Below are 25861 nucleotides of genomic sequence, written 5' to 3'. Positions count from 1 at the left end.
ATCTGCCTCTTTTATAAGGTGTTTATAAAGTGAACATCTGTTGAGATTCATACATACTATACATCTGTAAAGTTGGATATATATGTTTCTCTAATACTGACCAGATAAATGTACAGTATATGTGCATCTCAACAAATTTTTATTCTCCCCAGGCATTACAGCTTTCCACACTTATAAAAACTGAACACCACAAATAGAACAGTATTGCTGAAAGTAGTGTTAAACACAAATCAATCAATCTAATTCTTACATGATCAATGTACATTTTAATGCATCTCAACCAGAGTGCAGTTAATTTTCATTTCTAATAATGTAAAACTTAAATAAACTGATCAAATTATTCCATGATAGTTATACTTGTCTGTGAATAGATTTATTACACATTTGAAGGAATTAATATAGTTGATATGTCATATATTAATCATCATGATCATATTTTATATTTTGTGGTCCAACAACAAGGTCACAAATAAGTAGGGAGATGTTTTATAAACCACACTGTTACTTTATATATGTATGCTCTGATAAATTCTTTTGATGAACTAAAACCATGAAACACAATTTAAATTATAAATTATAAATTATATCTATATGGTCTGAGGACCATCAAATATAGTTTATTTTCAAATCAATTATAGATTTGATATTGACTATTTTTATGAAGAGTTTTGCACTCAGTATTTTTATTTTATGAATGTGAACAGTTTAAAGTAGTACATACTATTGTGATTGGTTTTTTTTTCTACATTCTTAGTCTTAACAAGTCTTGATAATCTTTTTGATAGGTAAATAAGGGAAAAAAGGGGGGGGGCAGATGAAAAACTACACAATATTTTAAGTCACAGTTTCAGTGAATTTGTTTCTATTTTGTCTTATTATAGTTTAGGGGCTTCTTTCAAACATTTTCAGTCAAAATGTAAAAATTGGGAATAGTACATGATCAGCAAATTTACAGATCAGATGACTTTCTTTAGAACCTAGACTGAAAATATGTCTCTTGTTAGTTGAGACATAAAACTCTGTGTCTGTCAAATACACAATAGCAACTGTAAACTTATTTAGTGTTGACTTCATTTCTTCCATGCAACCCTCTTCAAGTTTTGGGAGAGTTTTTCTGTCAGGAGAATAGCCCTGTTTATGAAGCCCATATAATCTGAAATGTACATGTGTTAAGTACCACATCAAATAGGCAATTGCCATACATCGAGGCAGGGGTTAAGTTACTGCTTAGGAATGGGAAGTTGATAATTGGAAAGCTGAAATTGTTATGTTTGTTTAACATCTAAGTACATCCTCTATGATGGGTCTCTTACTCACAAACTTATTCAGTTTGTGAGTTAATCGCCCCGGTTTACACATCAATAACCTCTAGAAAAAATGTGTTTAATCCTATATTGAATTTTTTGAAATACTTAAGCTTTTCTACCTCAGGCATAGATTACCTTAGTTGTATTTGGCAAAACTTTTAGGAATTTTGGTCCTCAATGCTCTTCAACTTCGTACTTTATTTGTCCTTTTTAACTTTTTTGGATTCGAGTGTCACTGATGAGTTTTTTGTAGACGAAACGCACGTCTGGCGTATATATAGAATTTAGTCCTGGTATCTATGATCGAGTTTATTTAGAATAGGAAAAATATCATACAACACTTTAATACATGTATTAAACCTTGATGAAAAAGGACATTTAGACTTGTTGAACCAATTAAAAATACTTTGTTTACTTAAAAAGCATGTCAAGGAAAATATGTGAAATATAGATAGAATTACTAAAGTTAAAAGGATGACAAGTTACAGGTAAAACTTGTCAGGTAATTTTATAAATCCTTTCCAATAATCAGAGCAGATATTTTTGCACTTTAAACAACTACCTTTATTAATGGGATTATTTCAAAAACATTGATGCAAATAAATAAAGTTATGAGTAATAAATCTTGATTTAAGACTGATAGAATCAATAGAAATAAATTCACACTCAAAATTTGCAGCAGAAAGTTTTTTAGTACTGTAAATGTTTTTATTAGAATTTGTTGATGTTTGTTGCTAAGATGGGTATATAGTTATCAAAGGTAAAAGGATATATACCTTAGGTCAATTGGTTCATTTATTTGATATGATGGGCTCTCAGTTATGCTTTAGGTCTGTCTTTATGTCAATGATATGTTTTTTAAAAGGGTAATTTTCCCAGTTATTAAATGGAACATCTTCACCTCCTTGATACAACTGGCCAGCTGATTAAATTTCAATTAGACCTGAAAATCATGCAACTTTCAAATTTATTTGTCGGTGCTGCCATACATTTTTCTTGACCACAATGACCATATACGGATAAATCCTTCACCTGTAGATATGAGTGTTTGGAACAAATTGCATAATTTTTTCTTTATTTTTGTCACATAATTTTTCAAATCACAAATGTTTAAAAAAAGTACCTAAGTCGACTGCTGTTTCATTTTTATAAGTGAAGAAAACCAGGTCTTTGCTCTTCTCGTTATCATATATACATTTGACATTAGGTTTGGACTTTTGAATGCCATGCTCTTTATAGGATTAAGTACTCTTACAATTACTCTTCGTGAGATTTGTAGTTGACCAGTTTAAAGTCAAAATGCCTGCTGCTCTGATCCAAAATTCTTTTTCCAGTGAAAGTTAATTTTTCCCACCCCTCATCCCCATCAATTATCTATATTTGATGAAGTTTTAGTTTTATTTTTTGTCATCTACAATGTGCATGGAATATTATAAATAACAGTGATCTTTCTAGTAATCATAATTTGAAGGACTTTTTTCCTTCATGTTTTCTTCAAAATGTTATTTTTATGTTCTTGTTGTTGTTGTTGAAACAGTTATTTGTTTTTATCCTGATTAAGATAACACAACAATGTTGTCTGTTGTATCCCTATTTTTGATGTTTCTACCTATTATGTCTGTTTATTTTCTTGCACATTAATGAAATTTATGTGATAATCACACAAGTGAGTGGTTTAGCTAGCTAAACAAACAAGTTAAATCCACCATTTTCTACATAAGGAAATGCCTTACCAAGTCAGGAATATGACAGTTGTTTCCCATTCTTTTAAATTGTTTAAGCTTATAATTTGGCCATTTTATAAGGACTTTGTTTTGATTTTCCTGGGAGTTTGGTATATAATTTTTTTGTCAAGCCTGTGACTTTTGTCGCAGAAAGCTTGACATAGGGATAGTGATCTGGCGGCGGCTTTAGCTAACTTCTTCAAAGCTTTATATTTTAGAAGGTAGAAGACCTGGATGCTTTGTATCTAGATACCTCATGTTACGAAGTTTTCGTCAGTCACATGTCCAATGTCCTTGACCTCATTTTTATGGTTCAGTGACTACTTGAAAAAAAAATATCAGATTTTTTGTAATGTTAAATTCTCTCTTATTATAAGTAATAGGATAACTATATTTGGTATGTGCGTACTTTGCAAGGTCCTCATGCCCTTCAGACAGTTTTCACTTGACCTCGACCTCATTTCATGGATCAGTGAACAAGGTTAAGTTTTGCTGGTCAAGTCCATATCTCAGATACTATAAGCAATAGGTCTAATATATTCGGTGTATGGAAAGATTGTAAGGTGTACATGTCCAACTGGCAGGTGTCATCTGACCTTGACCTCATTTTCATGGTTCAGTGGTTATAGTTAAGTTTGTGTGTTTGGTCTGTTTTTCATATACTGTATGCAGTAGGTCTACTATATTTGGTGTATGGAATGATTGTAAGGTGTACGTATCTATCTGGCAGGTGTCATCTGACCTTGACCTCATTTTCATGGTTCAGTGGTCAAAGTTCAAGTTTTTGAGTTTTGGTCTTTTTTTTTAGTACTATATGCAATGTCAACTATATTTGGTGTATGGAAATATTTCATGATCTATATGTCAGTCGCACAGATTTTATTTGACCTTGACCTCATTTTCACGGTTCATTGCTCACTGTTTTTTTTTCTTCGTTAATGTTAAGTTTATGTGACATAACTTTGTAATTAAGCTTTATATTTAGGACAAAATTTCAATGATTAGTAAAGAAGGCAAGACATTTCAGCATGTGCACTCCTGTCTACTTTTTATGTAGTAAAAGTTCATTTAATTTTATATTTTAGGGCCATTATTGGGACCATAGATGCCTTTAAAAGACTCAGCAATGCACCTTCTGATGAAATAGTGTTACCAGCAAATTTGACTGAAACAGTTGGACATATTGTATCTAACACTATGAGTAACATAACAACTGTCAAATCAGCATCACCATAATTTATTTTACAAGGATCATAATATACTTTCTGGGAACAGTATAGTGAATAGTAATTGTAATATTTACAATTGTAGTATTATATAGGTGTGTGTGACCAAAGTCTTTCTTCATGACAGATTCAAAAGTGAGTCTGATGTTTTCAGGTGGAGGTAGCTTCACTTAATAGTTATGTTCATTGGTAATGTTGTATGTTGATATGATTTTAAATTCAGCTAAGTTAAACTTGCTTTTTAGATGGTCATCATGGATTTGTCATATTAGAATTGTGAATTTAATGGGTACAATATTACTTCTGTGAAGTCTGCTTACCCATTATCTCCAGCAGTTCCACTGGCAAAAATATATAAAGCTAGCACTTGTCTTTCATCGAAACATTTTTTATTTGCAAACATTATTGTTTAGTTATATATTTTTTTGGCCTGATAGAAGATTTAAACAACTTTGTGGATTTATTTTGCAATTTATTAGAAGCTGTTTTAAATTTATTTAAGTCACCACTACTAGTTGACAGTGTTGGGCATTATAGCTTACCCATGTTTGCCATTCTGTGATTCTGTATTTTCAAAGTACAACATTTTCACAGGGTTATTATCCATCATGCTTGATGGTATTGAGCTGATTTTTTGTTTGTCAATATTCAATCAGGAGTTGAAGCTGGGACCAACAGAAATGTATTGATGTATTAGTCCAAGGTTTGTAGAATTTAGCACCAGACGGGGACTTTCTTGTTTTCAATAACTATCTACTTTTAAAAGTAACCATTTTAGAGTTCAATTTAGAGGATTGTTTTATTTATCATGAAATATTTTGATATAAAGTATTAAATGATTTTTTTTAAGTGCAGAAAGTTGAACTTTGAGAGTTTGTCTTGTTTTCATATAAGTCAGCTAATTTTTTTTTGAGGGGGGACAATTTGCACTAAAACAAAGTTTGTATAAATTAGTGATACAGATGCTTGATGCCTTTCTTTTATAGTTGTACTACGTCAATCATGTTTTATGACATTTGAGTGTTGTTGATAGTTGTTTGGATGCTGTAAACTTATATATTGTTTTGATGATGCTTTTATGTTTTTTTGGATGGGAAATTTATATTTTGTTTTAGTATAACGTGTATTGCTATATGTCTCGTAGATTATATACATATATTATATATTGTAAAATTACAGTACAGAAGTTGTTATTTAAAAAAAATGTGGTGCAAATTGTTAACTTAGTAATATGGTGATTTGTAGATATTGTTAAATAAACTGCCAAATGATTCTTGTTTATTAGATATTATATTTATTTGTGTGATATATGGTGCATGCATTTGTGAGATATACAGTGCATGCTTTACCCTGATGTTATTGTCATGAACCTGATAATGAAATGCTTTATATTTCCAAAGGAGTCACCCTAATTCATATCAAATGTTTTTAATCATTAAATTGGTCTGGTGTAAGTTTTTTGCCATCACTTTTGGTTCTATGATTGTGCACCTTAAATTTTTCAAAAATCTTTATTTTCTGAAATCTGACTTTTATAGGTTGCACCACTTTTATAAATATAGATAATGCAATGTCCAATATGAACTCCTTTTATGACTAAAGCTGTGTCACTTTTACTATGAAGTCTTGTAAATACTTACATCCTGGAATAGAAAATTCATATGCACTACTTTTTATTTTACAAAGGTAAAACAAGTTTTGTTTCAATGAGATTTTCAATGATTTTTACAGTTTATATTTGTTATTTGTTTTATTGCCAAAAAGAATAACTTATTCAAAAAATGATAGTTATGTTTTGTATGAAATATTTATGTTTTCTTTATGTAAAAGTTCTTCTGTTAGGTGTATAAAGTACAAATATATTGTATATATTTTAACATATAAAACTTATGAAAATTAATCTTGCATAAAATATATGTTTGTGTTTTTGTGCAAAAAAGGGTTGGGGTTCATATTTTGCCTTTGAGAAAGAGCTAAGTGTATGATAAATGAAACAAAGATCTGATTATTTCAAAAAATGTATTTGATAGCAATACTTGTGCCTTTAAAATTTTCTTTTTTCAATTTTATTACTTTATCAGTAATTTCATTTTATTTTTGTTGTAGAATTTTTTTTTTTTTACACTAAATTTGCTGGTGTCTCCTAGAATATAAAACTTGCAATGTTGACAATATTTTGTGGCTGATTTAATTAATTTTTTTAAAAGTAAAATTCAAGGTTAATCAAAATATCATATTTAAAAAGAAATTACTGTGTGTCAAGTTAATCCTTAAAAGTGTTTTGTACAAAGTTTTATGAATTTAAATGAATTTGATATGACTGGTGCACATTTACAAACAAATTATTCGGGGAGGTAATTTTATGTAAAAATCAATTTAATGGTATAACTCATTTTGCTTACAGTAAGAATATTATATAATATTGAAAGACATTATAGAAAAGAATTCAAAAGTTATATGTGAATTTTTTAAATTTATAAAAGTTCTGCTTGACAACTGTAGACAAATATATTTTAGATTAGATAATAATGTAGTGATTAGTTTTAGCAATGTACTTAAACAACGAGGGTTACAGAAATATACTGTTTTATCAGGTTTTGTCAACAACATATATCATATCAGCAATTGTTTCAAATTCCTTATCATTTATGTAGTATTTTAGAAACACCATATTTTTTTAAACTGACTAAAGAATTTGACCTATATTGCATTTGAGGATTTTGAGAATGAATTGGTTTTTTTTCACATTACCATTCATATCAGTGACTAACCCATACCAACCACCAATTAAGGTCTCAGTTTGATAAAGATGTTGCCTTGATTGTAAATAACTTTGAAAGACTCTTTTACAATAAAATAATGTCTTCTTGTTTGTTCAAATGCTTTACATTTTTAAAAACTAGTTATATAGTTTATTAATGTTATGTTACATGATGTTTTTAGGTAGTATAGACCTTAAAAGTCATTTCCCAAATCTCATCTGACTAAAAAATATGAAGACAAATGATAATAGGGTCAATTTAAAAAGTCCAAAATAGCTGACAGATTAAATGTTTTACTTTATCAACTATCGGAATGAACGACAAACAACTGTCATATTCCTGAATTGGAAGCACTTTAAAATAGATGATATATATGATATTTCTCCCTATGTTAAGATTTCGTGATTGTTGACAATGTTGTGTTGCTGTATCATTGACATAAAATCTCTAGCCTTTCATGGCCCAACTTAGTCCATGACCTTTTATATGCAAAGCAAAAGTAGTGATGCAAACACAACCGTATATATATCCACTTCCACCAATTAAATTGGTGTAAAGTGAACATGTGACCAGTGCTGCCTAATCTATATTAGTTTGTTAAGTACTTAATTTGCATGTGACCAGTACTGCCAATGAAAGAAGTTTGAATGTGTTATTTATTTATAATGTTGTATTTAAAAGTGGGTTAGTATCAGTATCAGTATTATGTAATTATTTATTATCATGTACTTAGAGGGTGACTGCCAAAAATATCATCTTTATATTATTTATCATCATATCAGTTTGTGTAGAATTGTGTTATTGTATTTTGTGGCTTGCATGATAAAATCTAAGGGGTATTAATTCCCATTGTTTCCAACACAATTGTATATTTTTTCGATGTACTGAAATTCATATCATTTTACAGTCCTCAGTGATACTGGGAGACTTTTTGACTGTTCAATGTATTAATTTCCCTATGCTTACAAAAGAAGAAATTTGTTATCTGTTTTTAGGCTGTGCAGTCACCTGTTCATGCTTCTTTTCTTGTTTTGTTGTCTTTATTGAGATTTTCTCTGTGACAATTATACTTTGTACTGCAAGCTTGATATTGGTGCAGTCAAATTGAATTGACCATACAAACATTGTGATCTACCATTGTCTACAGTCATTGACAGTAAAGTTTACCTCTGTTTTCATAAAATTTTATTTATAAACTTATGAAGAAAAAGAGCTTCTTAAAATTTCATGCATGATGTTATTTCCTTTCTTTAATATCCAGAAATTCATAAAACAGTTGTCACTAGTTAATACGCAAGCATCAATCATCAATTCATACACTTGCAGACCTGTTTCAAATCAAGATTGCTGGGAAACATCTCAACAAAAGTTTCTTGAATTTTAATTTGATGTTGTTTTATTTAAATTGCTTAAAATAGGTCAAGCACCATTTAAAAAAAATTCTCAACCAACTATTTTGGTATTGTTACATAATATTTTGTATCATTATACAGGTTTCAAGTTTAATTTATTTTCTAGCTCTATGTCACAACTTAAACTGCATTAATGACAAACAAAACCAAATTTATTGAAAGCAACACTTCTTTTGATACAACATATTTTCAGAAATTATTGTGAGGTTTTTGCTAATGCAATAATTAAATAGCTTGAATTGTATAGTTCAAATAGAGCGTAACAATGTTTTTTATGAAATTTTACAAATATACATGACCAAACTACCCTCTTGCTTTCATTCATTTCTTGTTTTGGTTTAAAAGGTGTATAGATCTTATTATATTGAGAAAGCTACTTGTACTACAAAAATTGTGAAAGATAGTGAAAAATAAATATTTTATTTTTTGTGTTTGTCCTTATTTCTTCATTTCACAGAATGGTGTATGATGATGCTGACACTGCTGAGTTGATGCATGGAAAAAGATCTTTAATTTGTTCCAGTCATTTCAAAGGCACTATTTACTTTTAAACTAAACACAGCACAATAGAAAACAAATCTAAAAAAATTATATGAAATTACACCCTGAAAAATTTTACACATTGATATACCATTTTATATTTTTATCTTTATTTGATTTGATTTTTTGTGTTTTAACGCCACTTTTAACCACCGCATTTAGGCTATTTCATGGCAACCAGTTTTTATTGATAAAGGAAGCTGGAATGCCCAGAGATAACCACCGACCTTCGATAGGAGAACTTACAATCCTAGTCAATGAAGATTGGAGTCGACAAGTGCACCCACACGAGCTGGGTTCGAACTCACTCTGAGTGTTGACTGGCTAGTGATTTGTTCCAGGATATAGCACAGTTAACTTACAGTAAATACCCTTAGTTTGTGAATCCTTCCAGGAAATTGAGCAGTTGACTTACAGTAAATACCATTCACATGTAAATCATTATTGTGAATCATTGCAGTATATTGAGCAATAAACTTATAGTATTTACTATAAACAGGTGGAACATTACTTTTAATCATTTAAGGATATTGAGCAATACACTTACAATAAATATCATCAACATGTGCATCCTTAGTGTGAATCATTCTAGGATCATGCTGTAACAGTAAATACCCATAGCATGTGAAACAGACTTGGGGTCAATTACATTGGAATGTAATTAATTAAATTACACATTACATTGCAAAAATGGTCAATTACACCAATTACACATTACACAGTTTTTGAAATGTAATTAATTAAATTACACATTACATTTCATCACGATATTTTTTAACAATATTTTACATGTTTATATAATGCATGTGTAAAATATTCATGTAAGCATAGTTTAAGCGTTGCATTTGATAATCATTTAATAATCATTTAATATAGTTATTTTAATGTTTTGTCAATTAGTCTGAATCTTGTGGTCCGAAAACAGCAATTGTAAATAGTCTTTCGACAGGAGCTAATGTTGTGCAAGATATTGCTTGATCAGGACATGGAAGTTTTATGATTAGAAGATCATTATACTGATAGGAGAGGGAATTTGTTCCTATTAACTTGCCAATACATCAAGGGGTATTTTGACATTTCAGAAATGAACTCATTTGAATTAAACATGATATGAATGAAGAAATTATAAATGAATTTAAAATATTTTTTTATTTTACTTTAAAAATATTAAAAAGTGTGCTTGTCACAATATTGAAAATAATTTTTAATACAAACAATATATATAATGTCTAAATACTAGCAATATTTTGCTAATTAGATAAAATATCTGTAATAGTGGCATTGCCACTGGACATTTTAATCTGGTTAATTGATGTTTGTTTTTACAGCTGCTAATTTTTATTTCTATAATCCTTTTGTGTATACTAATTTGACAAAATGATTGTATGCAGTGATTTTAAATTCTAAATGAACTGTCTCAGAAATATGTTTCACAGTGACACATTTTATTGTTTTTGTTTAACAAGGTGTTTATTACTTATCAATCTACATGTATTTAGTTAAAGATCTTTCTTAAAAACTGAACAACCTTTATTTATGATTATCACATTTTTTAAATTATAAGACTGTTAAAAAAAAATCTGTAGGTCAAATAAATGAACAAATTACAGACTTCATATATTAAAAAAGCATTGATATTAATATTTGAAAAATATATGTAATTTTACAATTTTTTTTTATATAATAAAACACAAATCCTTAAATGTAACACCATAAAAGAACATGTAATTGAAATGTAATTCAAAAGTAATTGAGCATTACATGCTTTTTTCAATGTAATTAATTAAATTACCATTACATGTAATTAAAAAAATGCTCAATTACACATTACATTCAATTACAGGGAAAATTGTAATGCATTACACTTAATTACCATTACATTTTTAATTACCCCATCCCTGATGTGAAACGTTATTTTGAATCGTTCCTGGATAGTGAACAATTAACTTACAGTAAATACCATTAGTATGTAAATCGTTCCAGGAAATTCCAATTGACTTACAGTAAATACCATTTACATGTAAATCATTATTGTGAATTATTGCAATAAATTTACAGTAAATACAAATAATATGAATCATTTCAAGATATTGAGCAATACACTTACAGTAAATACTATTTGTATGTGAAACATTATTGTGAATCATTCCAGGATATTGAGCAATAAACTTACAGTAAATACCATTAACATGTGAATCATTATTTTGAATTGTACAACGATATTGAGCAAGAAACTTACAGCATTTATAACATGTTAAACATTATAGAATATCAGGTGTTGAAATGACAATGGCTTAAATGAAAAGAAATTAGAATTAAACTGTACAGTTGCAAGTACTTGTTTAGTGAATACTTGAATATAAAATTTATAAGAAATAATTCTATGTTACAATTCTACTCTTTCACGACTTACTTTGAACCAAAAAGACTGAATCATACGGGTATTAATTGCCCAAAGTTCATGTTAGATAGTGTGAACATTTTTGAGTATTTATCCCAGAAATAAAAATCAATGATATTAAAATATAAAACCATGTAAACTTATTAATTGTCTTTCAGATACAACTTGATTCTTTGGACTATGGATGCTATAAGACATCCGATGGTAATTATATTAAGATCTGAATCTCGGTTTTTAAAAAACCAACCTTCTAATACCAAATATGAGAGCGCAACAAATTTATGGAAAATAGACATACCTTGTTCATGCATTAATTCTTCAAATTACACATGTTTTTTTATTGTATAAAACAGCTGATTTATATTTGAATACTAGCCATTTCCTCAAAGAAAGTGGCCCTAAGAGAACAAGGTTAAAGTTCACCCGTGTTCACAATGTTTAACGTAGTTTTAACAGATACCGGTATGTATTTGTTTAAATCATGTAAGCTGTGAATCAGTAGCTATATAATTATATAATATCTAATAGTGGAACTTTTCAATGAAACTTTTCACATTTTTTTTTATATATTCTGAAATGTTCCCTGGACTTTATAGGAAAAACACCATATTTGGGTTATTTATAAATCATTAGAGCTTTTCAACTCTAATGCATGAAATGTGAGCTTAACAAAAAGGTCGAAAATTAAATATTTTCCTGACTAAAAATTTGACAGTTAATGTTTTCTGATTTAGAATTGTGTATGTTTGGCGTGAGAGTCTTGAAGGGACTGTTTTTGTACTTATTTGAAGCATTAGTGTTTGTTAGCATTATCATTGGACCAATTAGTGCTATTTATATAGAAATGAGAAGATGTGGTATGCAATTTAATTCAGTTTTAATTAAGTCTCGTCTCTCAATAATATATATTAAATGCAAAACTGTTATATTTTAGATGAATTATATATTCTAAGTTTGTTGCTATCTCTCTAAAATAACCAAAATACCGAACTCCGGAAAAAAAACAAAACGATAAGTCCACAATCAAAACGGCAAAAAACAAAAGCCCAAAAACATTAAACGAATGGACAACAACTGTTACATTCCGTAACTGGCACAGATAGACTCTTTGACTGTAAAGTTGCATTGACACTGGTCAACATATTCTTGACAAAACAACTGAGTTACAAATCAATATATTCTGTAATATTACACAATATTCTTCATTATTACACAATATTGTACATTGTTACGCAATAGTGTACATTGTTACACAATATTCTACATTGTTACACAATATTCTACATTGTTACAAAACATTCTACATTGTTAAAAATATTCTACATTTTTACAAAATATTCTACATTGTTAAAAATATTCTACATTGTTGAAAAATATTCTACATTGTACTCAGAATGTCACGGTTTCCTTAGATACAAATTCCATTTTAAATGCACTTGTGTTTTCTACTCATGATAAATCTATCCATGCAAAAACGTTTCTATTTAATCGAATAGAAGAAGCTGCAACATCAAAAGCAAATATACAAAAAGTAAAACTAAACATAGATAAGTATATGACGTTTATCTTGTTGGAACTAATAGCTATAGTCATACTATATATCTTAATGTGTAAAACAGATATTGAAATTCTTGTTCCTCGTTTGCTAGAATAACAGCATCTTCAGCTAAAAAAATATTCTTTCACCATTAATGACATTACTAGTAATACCACACTCATACGATTTCAAGAATGAAACAAGATCATTTATTTATAGATTAAATATCATAGGTGATAAAGGACATCCTTGTTTGATTGATCGATGAATAAACAGACTGCATAACAGCACAAATCATTCCTGCACCACCTAGCATTGGTCACAGTGATTTTTTGTTATCGATTGTAACAAAGGGCTCTTTAAAACCAATAAAGACACAAAAGCATTAAATGAATCATTTAACAAATCATAGTTAAAGTTCTCAATGTTTAACACATGTTTCGAGATGTTAACATCTTGTTAACCACATGCAACAATTGTCTATGATGAGTGAACTGGAACTTTTCAATGAAACTTTTCAAGTTGTATATATGCATTTAAAAATGTAATAGGAATTTTATAGGGAAAACACCGTATTTAGGTCACCAACATAAACATATATAAACTTTTATGCATGAAATTTGAGCTTTACAAAATGGTAGAATAAAATGTTGTCCCTGACTAAAATTCTGACAATTAATTCATTCTAATATAAAATTTGTATTTTGTTTTATCTTGATAGTATGGCAAGCCGTTTTACTATTTATTCGAATTTCAAGATATCTCCTATAATATATAAGATATCTTATATAATATATAAGATATCTTATATAATTTCATTTTTATAAGATATCTTTAATGTTATATGAGATATATTTAATGTTATATAAGATATCTTTAATGTTATATAAGATATATCACAAAGTTTATATGATATTACATACTTTATAAGATATAATTTTTATAAAAGATATCTTATAATTTATAAGATATCTTAAATAGTTTATAAGATATCTCATATAGTTTATAAGACATATCATATAGTTTATAAGATATCTTATAAAGACAATTAAATAAGATATCTGATAAATTATATAAGATATCTTTTAAACTATATGAGATGTAGTTAATTGATTTTTATTTTTATATTTCAGTCATGCCGCAGTAAACCTTACGCGTTTTCTGTAAGTATTACAAATCTTACTGTTATATTATATGAACCTTTCAAGAAAATCTGTGTAATTTGTATAAATGAAGGTTAACATGTTGTATTTTTTATAAATAACAAGACGAATAACAAATAAGAGATGACACATATTTGGTAAAGTATAGACTGTCTCACATTTAAAATAGACGCATGCTCATTTTTATGTTGATATAATAAAATATAGTTCACTAATGTCAAAGGGATTTCAACTTTTCCATTGCATCACTGGTAAGACATAAAGATGACAGTCATTGAACTGGATACAGTACCTTATATTTGTTGACTTTCTCGTCCTTTATAGGTAAATGGCAATTATACTTCATCTCAAACCTTTTATAAAGAACCAATGTTGAGATGATATTGGCCAACTAAGGCATTGAACCGTTTAATATTAGTTACATAGTGTGCTAGTGACCTAATACGGTAAATTTACTGACCCCATATATACCGTATTACGTCACTAGCACACTATGTAACGAATTTATCTTACCGACTATCTTTACGTGTGAAATTTAGACTAGTGATCGACCTATCAAAATGAGCAAGTTTTCAACACTTTAAGTATTCAGAAACTACTTCCATTGATCATCCTACAAGAACAGATGTCAACAATAACAACTTGTTAGGTTTAAATGTGTTTTATGAATTTATTTCAATCTTAATCATCAATTTCTTCGTCTGTTGAAATCTTTAAGATTTTTTCTCAGTACCGTTTTGTTTTTATAAAGAGACTTAACAACACTACTAACCGTGTATGAAATAAGCCCCGCCTCCCTTCCAACCTAATATGGAATATCAAGGGACGTAACACCACTACAAACCGTGTATGAAATAAGCCCCGCCTCCCTACTAACCTAATATGAAATAGCCTAAATGCGGTGCTTAAAAGTGGCGTTAAAACACAAAAAATCAATCAAAAAATTTTCGTAGATGGTTTATATTTCTTCATTCTGCAATCCTGCATTCTTAATTAAAAAAAAAGCATTACTCCGGCTGATAAATACACTTTATCCGTTGAAACTGTTTTGAATAGACATACTCAGTTATTTCTTCAGTTATTTTTGATTATGTTGGAACAATTGCTGACGTTTTCTGGTCATCATTACGAACAAATGTGTTGGCCACTTAAAAGGTGGGCATCATTAAAATCTGAATGGTGCCATATTTCTGATATTTTATTATCGCTATTTTACGAAATTTTCCTTTGATCTTTCTGACTGATAATTTCCTTTAGCAGCACAGTAGACTAGAGTGACATGTGATATGAAAAATTATCGCTAGAAACAGTAAAGGCGCAAGTGCTTGTTGTCAATGAAATTAACAACGTATAGCAGATTAATCTGGTTTTATGCACATCGATAAATATCAACCACAAGTGTGTTAAACAGAAACCCCGATAATCTGTTAAAAGATGTAGTTCTGGTATTTTTTTGTTGTTCTCTGATATTTTTAACGCTGTGTTTATCCTACCTGCATGTTAGTTGCATGACAAGCTCTGTTATCACATTGTGAAGTCGCTGATAATATCTCCTCTCACATTGTGACGTCGCTGACGAGTTCTCCACTCATATAATGACGTCACTGATAAGTTCTTCTCAAACGTCACAAAGCCGAGCATACATGAGCAACTGAAAAGGGTGATTTAGACACAGGCAAGTACGACAATCTTTATAAATTTACATATCCGATGATGTTTATATATAAGTCTTTTAGGTTATCATGTACAAAACTATCAAAAGGAGTCTGGTAGGAGTTAGACCAATCACGAGCTGATTTGTTTATAAATGGGTTTTACCGGTTGACCTAAATCGGAGTAAATAAGCAATTGATTCTTACTGAAGCGTAATATAATTAGCATTGTGCAATAACAGGGAAATACGAAAAAACGCACAAGTTTGACAAAGATAAGCTTAGACATTTGAAGGGGGAAAGGGGGCACTGTAACCAAGTTTGTTGTTAACCAAAAATGTTTTTCGGATTTTTATTTCATATAGCAAGAACTCTTAGACCCCCCTTCTTGCAACAATAGATACAAATGTAAATTATTTTGCTTGTTGTTTATTTGCTAATTATAAGCCGGATACCTTAAAGCGGTTTTCAAATTCATAAGTAAAAAATAAACTGACAGTACATATAGCAGAAACAAACAAAAACAAACAAATAAACAAAAAAAAAAACCGACTACGATCGACAAACAACAATATTGAATAAACAAAGCAAAAAATAGAAAACTATAAAACTATAAAAGACTGAGCAACACGAACCTTACCATTCCCCAGTCCCGTTCTCAATTTAATTCGTACTACTACAGCTAATAACAGAATCACATGTCGTGCACCACTGAATACTATTATAATTGAAATACGACCAATAACGCTGTGATAGCAGCAACACATCTCCCAAGTGTTAAAATCCGGATATTATTACACAACTAATTCAATATTGGTTTGGTTTTGTACACTTTGTTTACGTATAAATTCCGTATATATTAATTTCTGTAATATAATTCATGTGTGTTAATACTTTTTTGTTTTAGCAGTGTGGTGGGTTATTTTTTATTTCAATGAGTGTTCCAGACTAGAAGAGAGAGAAAGAGAGACAAATGGCAATCTTGTTTAACACAGCCTTAGATAGTCATGCGTCTCCCCAAAGAAGAAGTATGTTATTTTAGAAGTGGCTAGCATTGTTTCCTATAGTAAATCTTTTTCTATCCATACCCAACTATATCAATCCAATTCAGGACCGATAACTCTGTCGATAGATATTATCGGGTATACAATATTGTTGAAACCAGCCCAATCGTATTATACGTCTCTGTTGAAATGTATACAATAACTTTTCTTTTTTTACACAAGTTAAACTTCATATCGATTCATTGAATGCCTGGATTTAGCTTTAAATATTGAATTAAAAAAAATAATAATAAAATCATATACAATATGAAATCCATTTAAATTAAAATTTGAATCAGAATATTTCTTTGAAATAATTATAGAAACATAAATATTGGAATGTCTTTTAAGCAAAACATATTTTTTTATTAATGAAATTTTCGTAATATTCATATTTTCTTAAAGTTTATTATGAAACATACTTCTTCTAATTTGACACTGGAAAGAGAATACATTTATTTGTACATCTATGAAAACTTTTGTATAACACAAAATTTAAACTCTGGTAATACATGTATACACAGGATGTTTAATGTCACCTGGTTGCTTTTGGTTTGCACGTCTACCTGACAATATATTGTGATGTAACATTACATCCCAAGTCAGCGTTCACCTGGTGGGTCAAGGGATGAAATTTTAAAGGTATAGAATATTTATCTATAATTTGTTGGGCATTGATTTTTTTTCTCTTGCGATGATTTTTTTCTAAAAGGAATGTATAAATATATTTCTAAAGAAAGATAAAATATACAGAAAACAGGAAAAACACCTTTAAAAAAAGAAGAGAAAATTTTTATTATAAGTTTTATTGTAATCTATTTTCTGGTAACAGTATATCCTGGATGAATATCTGTCCAAATAAATGTTCCCGTGTCACACTGAAAATAATATTTTTTTATCAAGAAATTTTGAAACCAATCATATCGAAATATCACCAAAGAAAATAACAGAAACATAAGAGATTCTGCATGAAAAATTAAATATAATCTAGGAAAGTCTTAATACTATAGAAGTCCTTGATTTGATGCAACATTTCCATATACATCAGCCGCCATTTTGAAAAATCCCGAAAAATTACCTTTTTTAAATAGATGTTTGACCGAATTTGCCCTGAAATTAAACTGTTTTAAGTAGTACTTTTCGCCAGATATATGTTTAAATATACTTAATCGATTTGCAAAGTTTGTTTTTTATTTACGGAATTTCTTTATTTGTTGTACAAGTAGACATGGGTATCGGTAATTTAGCATTGAGTCAACGGAGAAATGACGAGAAAAGTGCATGTTTTTACGATTCAGATTTGACCGAATTTAATCAAAAATTAAACTGTTAAGACAAACATTGTTTGATGGAAATATGTTTGAATATCAAGGATTGATTTGCAAAAGTAAGAAAACGGATCAGGTTTATGAGAAAATTAAACTTTATTGAAGCATCTATGCATTTTATACTGGGGAAATATAATACAAAATGGCGGCTATTATACGTCACAAAAGTCACGTGATGTCTAAATTAGTTGGATATGCTCCCCGGAAATAATTGGATTGATGGCCATTTCCTTTAAATCGATTGGCTAGTATTTTTGAAGTCCCCCAGGCCTAGAGCTAATAATATGACGTAGGCCGCCACAGGCCAGTGAAAATATAAGAACCAAACAGTTAAGGATACACTTTAGATCTGAGCAATGCATACTTATTAAAGCTTATAAAACATGCATCAGTCACTGGGTGTGCAAAAAAACATCGTACATATGTTAAATTAAATGCTTTTAAATTTTGAAATCATTTAATCGTACTTTAAATAGTTGAAAGAACAAGCATGAAGCACAACACCCCGGATGTTTGTCTCGGGAACATAGCAATGAACTCATTCATCTAGTAACCTTTCTAGACACAGATGGTGGTTTCCCTCTTTATAATTAAACATTTTGAAATACATGCGTGTTATTTGAAATGATTCAGTCTCTTACGAAATGTCAGCAACACTTATGAAAAAATAAAGTTTAGAAATACGCATATGGTTTATCAAATTACATTGGGTATCCAATTTTGTATTAATGATACATATCATTAATATCATTAATCTTTGTATATCACTTGCTACCGAATCAGAAGAAAGTCATTCAAGGTGATCCTCGTAAACATCTTGTATATTCATAATGTATAACGTGTGCAACCTAGTCTTGATTTGTAACGAAGTTAGGAAAGAATAATAAAAATAATGAATAGTAACACTAACGGCACCAATTTTATAAGATCAAATGCTCATATCGCCAACTAATAATTGGGAATGGAAATGGGGAATATTTCAAAGAGAAAACAACCCGACCAAAGAACAGATAACAGCTGTAGGACACTAATGGGTCTTCAAAGCAGCGAGAAAATCCCGCACCCGGAGTTGGGCCTTCAGTGTTGGTCCAGGTAAAAATATTCGATAGTCCAAAACCTGATTAAAACGTTGAAGATCTAATAAATTCCAAGGGGTCATATTAAGTTATGACAAATCCGGACAAAGAACCAGACCTATGCAAAAAGGAAATACATTCTTTTATTAAAAATGATTTCAAAATTTTATTTAGACCAAATTTAATTAAAAAAATATCCGTATTGACAAACAATATAAAGACTGCCTTACATCTTAAATTAGTTCACCAACAAAGGCACTATTTTAAGAATTTTATCGCATACTTTGTATTAACTTTGTTTATAATAGTATTTTTGTGAATGCTTGGTTTATGAAAAATTATCCGAAAATCAAATTATTGACAGAGACTGAAGCATCACAAAAGGACAACTTTGTAAAAAACTACTCGATTGTTCATATAAAAAGAATAACTTATTGGGGGTACAAATAATCTATTCATTTTGAACTTCTACATTGTATGTACTTTAAAATAATAACGACAAATATTTCGACAATAACTTTACGATGCAAACGGAGGCTATCTTAGTACGGCATATAATGTTAAACATAAACATATGAGCGGTCTAGTTGTAAAAGAAGCGTGTTGAATCGTAAAATATTATTCATTTCAACCGATTGTTTTTAGAATTTTCTAAAATACAGGTTGTACAATACCAAATATCATTAGCTACAATTATTAACAGGTTTGGTATATCAAGTTAAAGACTAGAAAATAAAATTGAGAATGGAAATGGGGAATGTGCCAAAGAGACAACAACCCGACCATAGAAAAAAAAAAACAACAGCAGAAGGTCACCAACAGGTCTTCAATGTAGCGAGAAATTCCCGCACTCGGAGGCGTCCTTCAGCTGGCCCCTAAACAAATATATTAGTGCAGTGATAATGAACGCCATACTAATTTCCAAATTGTACACAAGAAACTAAAATTAAAATAATACAAGACTAACAAAGGCCAGAGGCTCCTGACTTGGGACAGGCGAAAAAATGCGGCGGGGTTAAACATGTTTGTGATATCTCAACCCTCCCCCTATACCTCTAGCCAATGTAGAAAAGTAAACGCATAACAATACGCACATTAAAATTCAGTCCAAGAAAAGTCCGAGTCTGATGTCAGAAGATGTAACCAAAGAAAATAAACAAAATGACAATAATACATAAATAACAACAGACTACTAGCAGTTAACTGACATGCCAGCTCCAGACTTCAATTAAACTGACTGAAAGATTTTGATTTCATCATATGAACATCAGGCACAATCCTTCCCGTTAGGGGTTTAGTATCATACCATCATAACATATATGAGAAGAACATAACCCGTGTCATGCCAACAACTGGTTTTTGAATAAATGTGTTTAGTTCCGATGCAAAGACCCTATAAGTGAATCAATATTAACGCCAAAATAGAAACTATATAGGGAGCCTTAATAGAAATAAACGAGGTGTGTTATAACTCCCCACTCCAGTGGCGGATCCAGAAATTTTCATAAGATGGGTCTACTGACTGCCTAAAAGGGGCCCGCTCTGGTCATGCTTCAGTGATTCACTGTATAATCAACCATATTTTCCAAGAAAAGGGGGACCGGACACCCTGGGGACCGGACAGCCTTGGGACCCCGGGACCCCCTCTAAATCCGTCTCCCCACTCCGATCACACACTGAAAACTTGGCGGTTTTTATTATAAACTTTGTCAAATTTCCATGTTCCAAACAATCAGTTCACTTGTTCCTTTAAAAAGTTGTAGACTAAATAACTTAATTCAGGTCTAGACTTTTGTGCTGATGCTACGCCATAGTAGCAACCAATTAATTGCTGAGAAAGCTTAATTACGGTTATATTCCAGTTGCCACAATCACGTTCCATTTTTCCCGTAAATGAAATCAATTTGAATAGTTTAGGCGTTACAAGTGACTGGTTAAGATAAATGACTACTGTGTTCCTTGACCTTAAGACATCAGATGTCAGAATAATAACATTTTACTATTAGATGACCCTTTTATATAATTTTCAACCGATTAAGGACAGAAACCCGAGGTCATGTGCGATCAAGCAACACCAGTTTAACACCCATGAATAAACTAATATCTTTTATACTGTATGAGAAAGTCATAGCTTTGTAAATGCGATCACCCAAAGATTTCCTTAATTAGACTGATGTGTTAACTTAGATAGTACAGAATGGTATAAAACCGGAGACAGTCATCGTACAATTAATGTAAAACTAGATTATGAAACTAGAAATCTTGAATAAAGGTGTAGAAATTCAGTTCATTTGTATGCAATTCAGTTTAAACGAGGAAATTGTTAATGTCTTGTATTTTCATAGCTTTATTTAACAACAATGTAAAAAAAAATATTTTTAAATCATTGAAATTAATTTGTTGACTGATTTATGAGTGACAAAACGCAGATTTTTTTTTATAACGGAATGTATGAAATATAACATATTTAATATATACAATAGACAATTTTACATGCTAAATTTAACCAAACTTAGCCACAATCATCATTGGTCTAGTTTTAAAAATGTGTCCGGTGACCTGGCCAACCAACCAAGATGGCCGCCATGGCTAAAAATAGAACATAGGGGGAAATGTAGATTTTGGCTTATGTCTCTGAAACCAAAGCATTAAGAGCAATCTGACACTGGGGTAAAATTGATAACCAGATCAAGATCTATCTGCCCTAAAATTTTCAGATGAATCGGACAACGCGTTGATAGGCTTTTGCCCCTGAATTGGTAATTTTAAGGAAATTTTGCCGTTTTTGGTTATTATTTTGAATATTATTAAAGATAAAGATAAACTGTAAACAGCAATAATGTTCAGCAAAGTCATACAACTACGTTTACATGACCAAAATGGTCAGTTGACCACCTTTAGGAGTTATTGCCCTTTATAGTCAATTTTTAACAATTTTTCGTAAATTTTTGTTGTCTTTTACAAAAATCCTTTCCTGAAACTAGTCTACTAATACAAATTTAACCAAACTTGTCCACAATCAATATTAGGGTATCTTGTTTTAAAATTGTGTCCGATGACCTCGCTTGTGAACCAAGATGGTCGACATGGCTAAAAAATACATAGGATAAACTGTAGATTTTGGCTTATACCTCTGAAACCAAAGCATTTAGAGCAAATCTGACATGGGATAAAATTGTTTACCAGGTCAAGATCTATCTACCCGGAAATTTTTAGACTAATCAGGCAACCCGTTGTTTGGTTGCTGCCCCTGAATTGGTAATTTTAAGAAATTGAATATTATTATAGATAAAGATAAACTGTAAACAGTAATAATGTAACAGCAAAGTAAGACTTAAAAATAAGTCAACGTGACCAAAATTGTAAATTGACCCCTTAAGGAGTTATTGCCCTTTATAATCAATTTTTAACAATTTTTCTAAGTTTTGTGAACTTTTACTAAATATTTCCCATTGTGACTACTTGATAATTGTAAGCTGCAAGAATTTTCAGTGAAGTAAGATCTACAAACACATCACCAACACCAAAACACAATTGTGTCATGAATCCATCTGTGTCCTCTGTTTAATATGCACAAAGACCAAGGTGAGCGACACCGGCTCTTTAGAGCCTCTAGTATGTTTATAAAGCCCGTAAACTGCATTTGTAGTTATGATATAAAAAATAAGAAGATGTGGTGCGATTGCCAATTAGACAACTCTCCATCAAAAATAATTCGTGAGGACGATAACATTTATATAGGTCACAGTCCGGTCTTCGACAATGAGTAAAACGCATACTTAATAGTAAGTTGTAAAAGGCCTCGAACTAACAAATGTAAAACATATTCAGACAGGAAAACTAACGGACTCATTAATGAACAAAACAGCAAGCTAAAAAGAAATATTGTATGCAACAATTATCGACAAGCACAAAATTACAGGCTCTTGATTTTGGAAGCATGTTTGTGGCGCTAATCCCTCCCCCTAACCAGAGACACTTGTTTATATGTCTCTGCCCTAACATGGGACAGTGATGTAACAGTACAGCATAAGAACAAACTATAAAAATCAGTCAGAAAGGTTTTTTTTATCCGATCGATTTAAAACAGAAAAAACAACTTTAAAACACAAACCGTTAGGCAGGGTATTTATACACACCTCAAAACATCAAAATACACAAATTACACGACTCTGAGAGTACTCGCAGTTTTTTTAATGCTAGTTTAAAGTCAATAACAACTTTAAAAATCATGTATCTAAGATTCTAATGCAACAACGTTTGTAACGTTCATTTTGATTGGATAACGTCACTTTTTTACATGGCATCAATTGAATTCAATTGACAATTGATGCTATGGGACGAACGCACAAGCGCAGACGGCATATGACAGATTTTAATTACATGTTTTAACGTTGTTTTCTGTCAGTTTCATTAGAATGGAGATACAAATATTGTATTTTAAGCTCCGACGGCATCAACTGGGGATTTGATGGTCGCAAATACCCGTTTACTGTCTCCGCTAACGCGTCGCTAGTAAACTTAATTTGCAACCATCAAATCCCCAATTGATGCCGTCGGAGCTTAAAATACAATACAGTTATCTCCTAACTAGTACTTAAAGATGATGCATGTTAACAAAACAACAAATGTTAACGCAATTTATATTGATAAATGAATTTGAACTAAAAAAACTATGAATATAAAAGAGATATGTTAATATGTGACCAGTTAAGAATGTTTGCCTGTAAAAAATATCAGAATTCCATTACTCTAGTAATGCGTAATAGACTTCTGATATTACATATAATTGTCAATAAACTCATCATAGCTACCAGGATTAAATTTTGTATTTACGTCATACGCGCGTTTCGTCTGGCGTCTACAAAAGACTCATCAGTAACGCTCAAATCCAAAAGAGTTAAAAAGGCCAAATAAAGTGCAGAGTTGAAGAGCATTGAGGACCAAAATTCATAAAAGTTTTGCCAAATACATCTAAGGTAATCTAAGCACACAAAAAGTATTCCAAAAATCAAAAAGCTTTGTAAACAGTCAATTAATAAATATGACACTATGATAAGTCATGTAGACTACTGGGATTTTTACTTGTCTAATATATGCTTATGGCTCTGGTCTGGTGGTGGTTTAAGATCTTAGAATTTAGCTGATCATATTTTTACTTTTATCATTATCAAAATTATTTAGTCAATAATTAAAGTCATTGTACGAATTATTTAGTACTTTACTCGTCATGGGCCCTTTAATTGGAATAAAAATATGTTATCTTACATGTATCTTATCTTATCTTAATGATCCTTTAAACCCCTATTTTGAAAGGTTATCAGTTAAACACTATAATAAGATTGATAGATAACTACATGTGTATGGCTTTGCAGCTATGACACCTTTTAGCATATATATATCCATAAAATTAATATATTTTGGCATTACATAATTGCATGCATTTCTCAGATTGTTTATGACGTCTTTACACTTATTCTTTAGATGTGTACTGATTAATATTTTAGTTTAAGAAAAAAATAGAATTAATTGGAATCGACTTAGAACTAGTTTTCAGTAACTGTGAGTATTCTTTTTTAACACTTAGTGTTATGTATCTTTTTTTTTATGTTAGTGCCAAACTGGAAAATCAACCATTTACAATCTGATTTTATAGTTTGTTATAATGTTGTGCAGTAACACCACTGTCCAAGGTTAGGGGATTGTTTAGCGCGAATCTACAAGCATATTTAATTCCGTCACATTATCTATGTGCCTGTCCCAAGTTAGGAGCCTGTAATTCAGTGGTTGTAGTTGGCTGTTTTCTGTCACATATGTTTTTGTGTTTATTTTTTCTTGTTTAAATTAAGCCGTCTCTTTTCTCGTTTGGATTATTTCACGTTTGTCTTGTCAGGGTGTTTTATAGCTTACTATACGGCTTGTCATTGTTTATTGTTGAAGTGCGCACATTGCTATATATATTTGTCAACATCCTCGTCATTTTGTATTTCATGGAAGATTACTGTCTTTGAATACAAGCAAGTACATATATTCAAATAGGACAAAGGTCAGAACTCAAGATTGTTTTTTAATTACCATATTCAAAAATGTTGCTATATAATGATAAATGTATTTCTCATTGGAACGAAAACCAAAACGTACCTTCTTTCTCGACTTGCTAAAAAGACTGTAGTGTTTGATGCATACGATTGTGTACTCTTGTCTAAGACAGAAATACAAGTCCGTATAAAGACATAAAGGGTTACCAATTAAAAGCAGTGCAATACCCATGACCAATGTATTATTAGTTTTAGCGGCAAATTCGAAAATAATGAAGGAATGAGTGCAAAAAAGAGCTTCATCCATCAACCAATTTAAAAGACAGTTACTGTAAACCAACTCAATTTTGCAATCGATTCGTTTTTGCGACTTTCCCTAGTAAATCAATAACGCGAAATTAAATCTTCGCGAATAAGTCAAACATGGATCTTGACGTAATTAATTACTAGTAAATTAAATGAAATAAAAATGTACAGTACAGTACTAGTAATAGTACTCATGATAAGTAACAGAACCTTTTATAAGACAAGTGAAAGCAAACTTTTCTTAAAACAAACAAGTAGTGATTCAAGCTCTTTAGTTTATTCAAAGAATATATATTCTCCAGTCATTTTACAAATGGAGGAATATACTATGAGGTAACACATCATT

The 25861-nt window shown here is 30.4% G+C and overlaps 2 protein-coding genes across 2 annotated transcripts in view; both read left to right on the top strand.

Moving 5' to 3' along the window:
• Window positions 1-8858, top strand: part of LOC143085467 (uncharacterized) — a 45514-nt gene extending 36656 nt beyond the window's left edge. Inside the window, exon 17 of the mRNA XM_076261825.1 lies at window positions 4117-8858. Within this exon, the coding sequence (XP_076117940.1) occupies window positions 4117-4267 (151 nt within the window). The 3' untranslated portion in view covers window positions 4268-8858. The remainder of the gene's footprint in view (window positions 1-4116) is intronic.
• Window positions 8859-24641: 15783 nt separating this feature from the next.
• The window catches only part of LOC143085465 (sodium- and chloride-dependent creatine transporter 1-like), a 37152-nt gene continuing 35932 nt past the window's right edge, over window positions 24642-25861 (top strand). Inside the window, exon 1 of the mRNA XM_076261822.1 lies at window positions 24642-24733. The gene's annotated coding sequence lies outside the window, so the exon portion shown is untranslated. The remainder of the gene's footprint in view (window positions 24734-25861) is intronic.

Source organism: Mytilus galloprovincialis, chromosome 8, assembly GCF_965363235.1.
Source record: "Mytilus galloprovincialis chromosome 8, xbMytGall1.hap1.1, whole genome shotgun sequence".
Taxonomy (NCBI): Eukaryota; Metazoa; Mollusca; class Bivalvia; order Mytilida; family Mytilidae; genus Mytilus; species Mytilus galloprovincialis.
The sequence above is the reverse complement of the archived record's forward strand: the minus strand, read 5'-3'. Positions and strand labels throughout refer to the sequence as shown.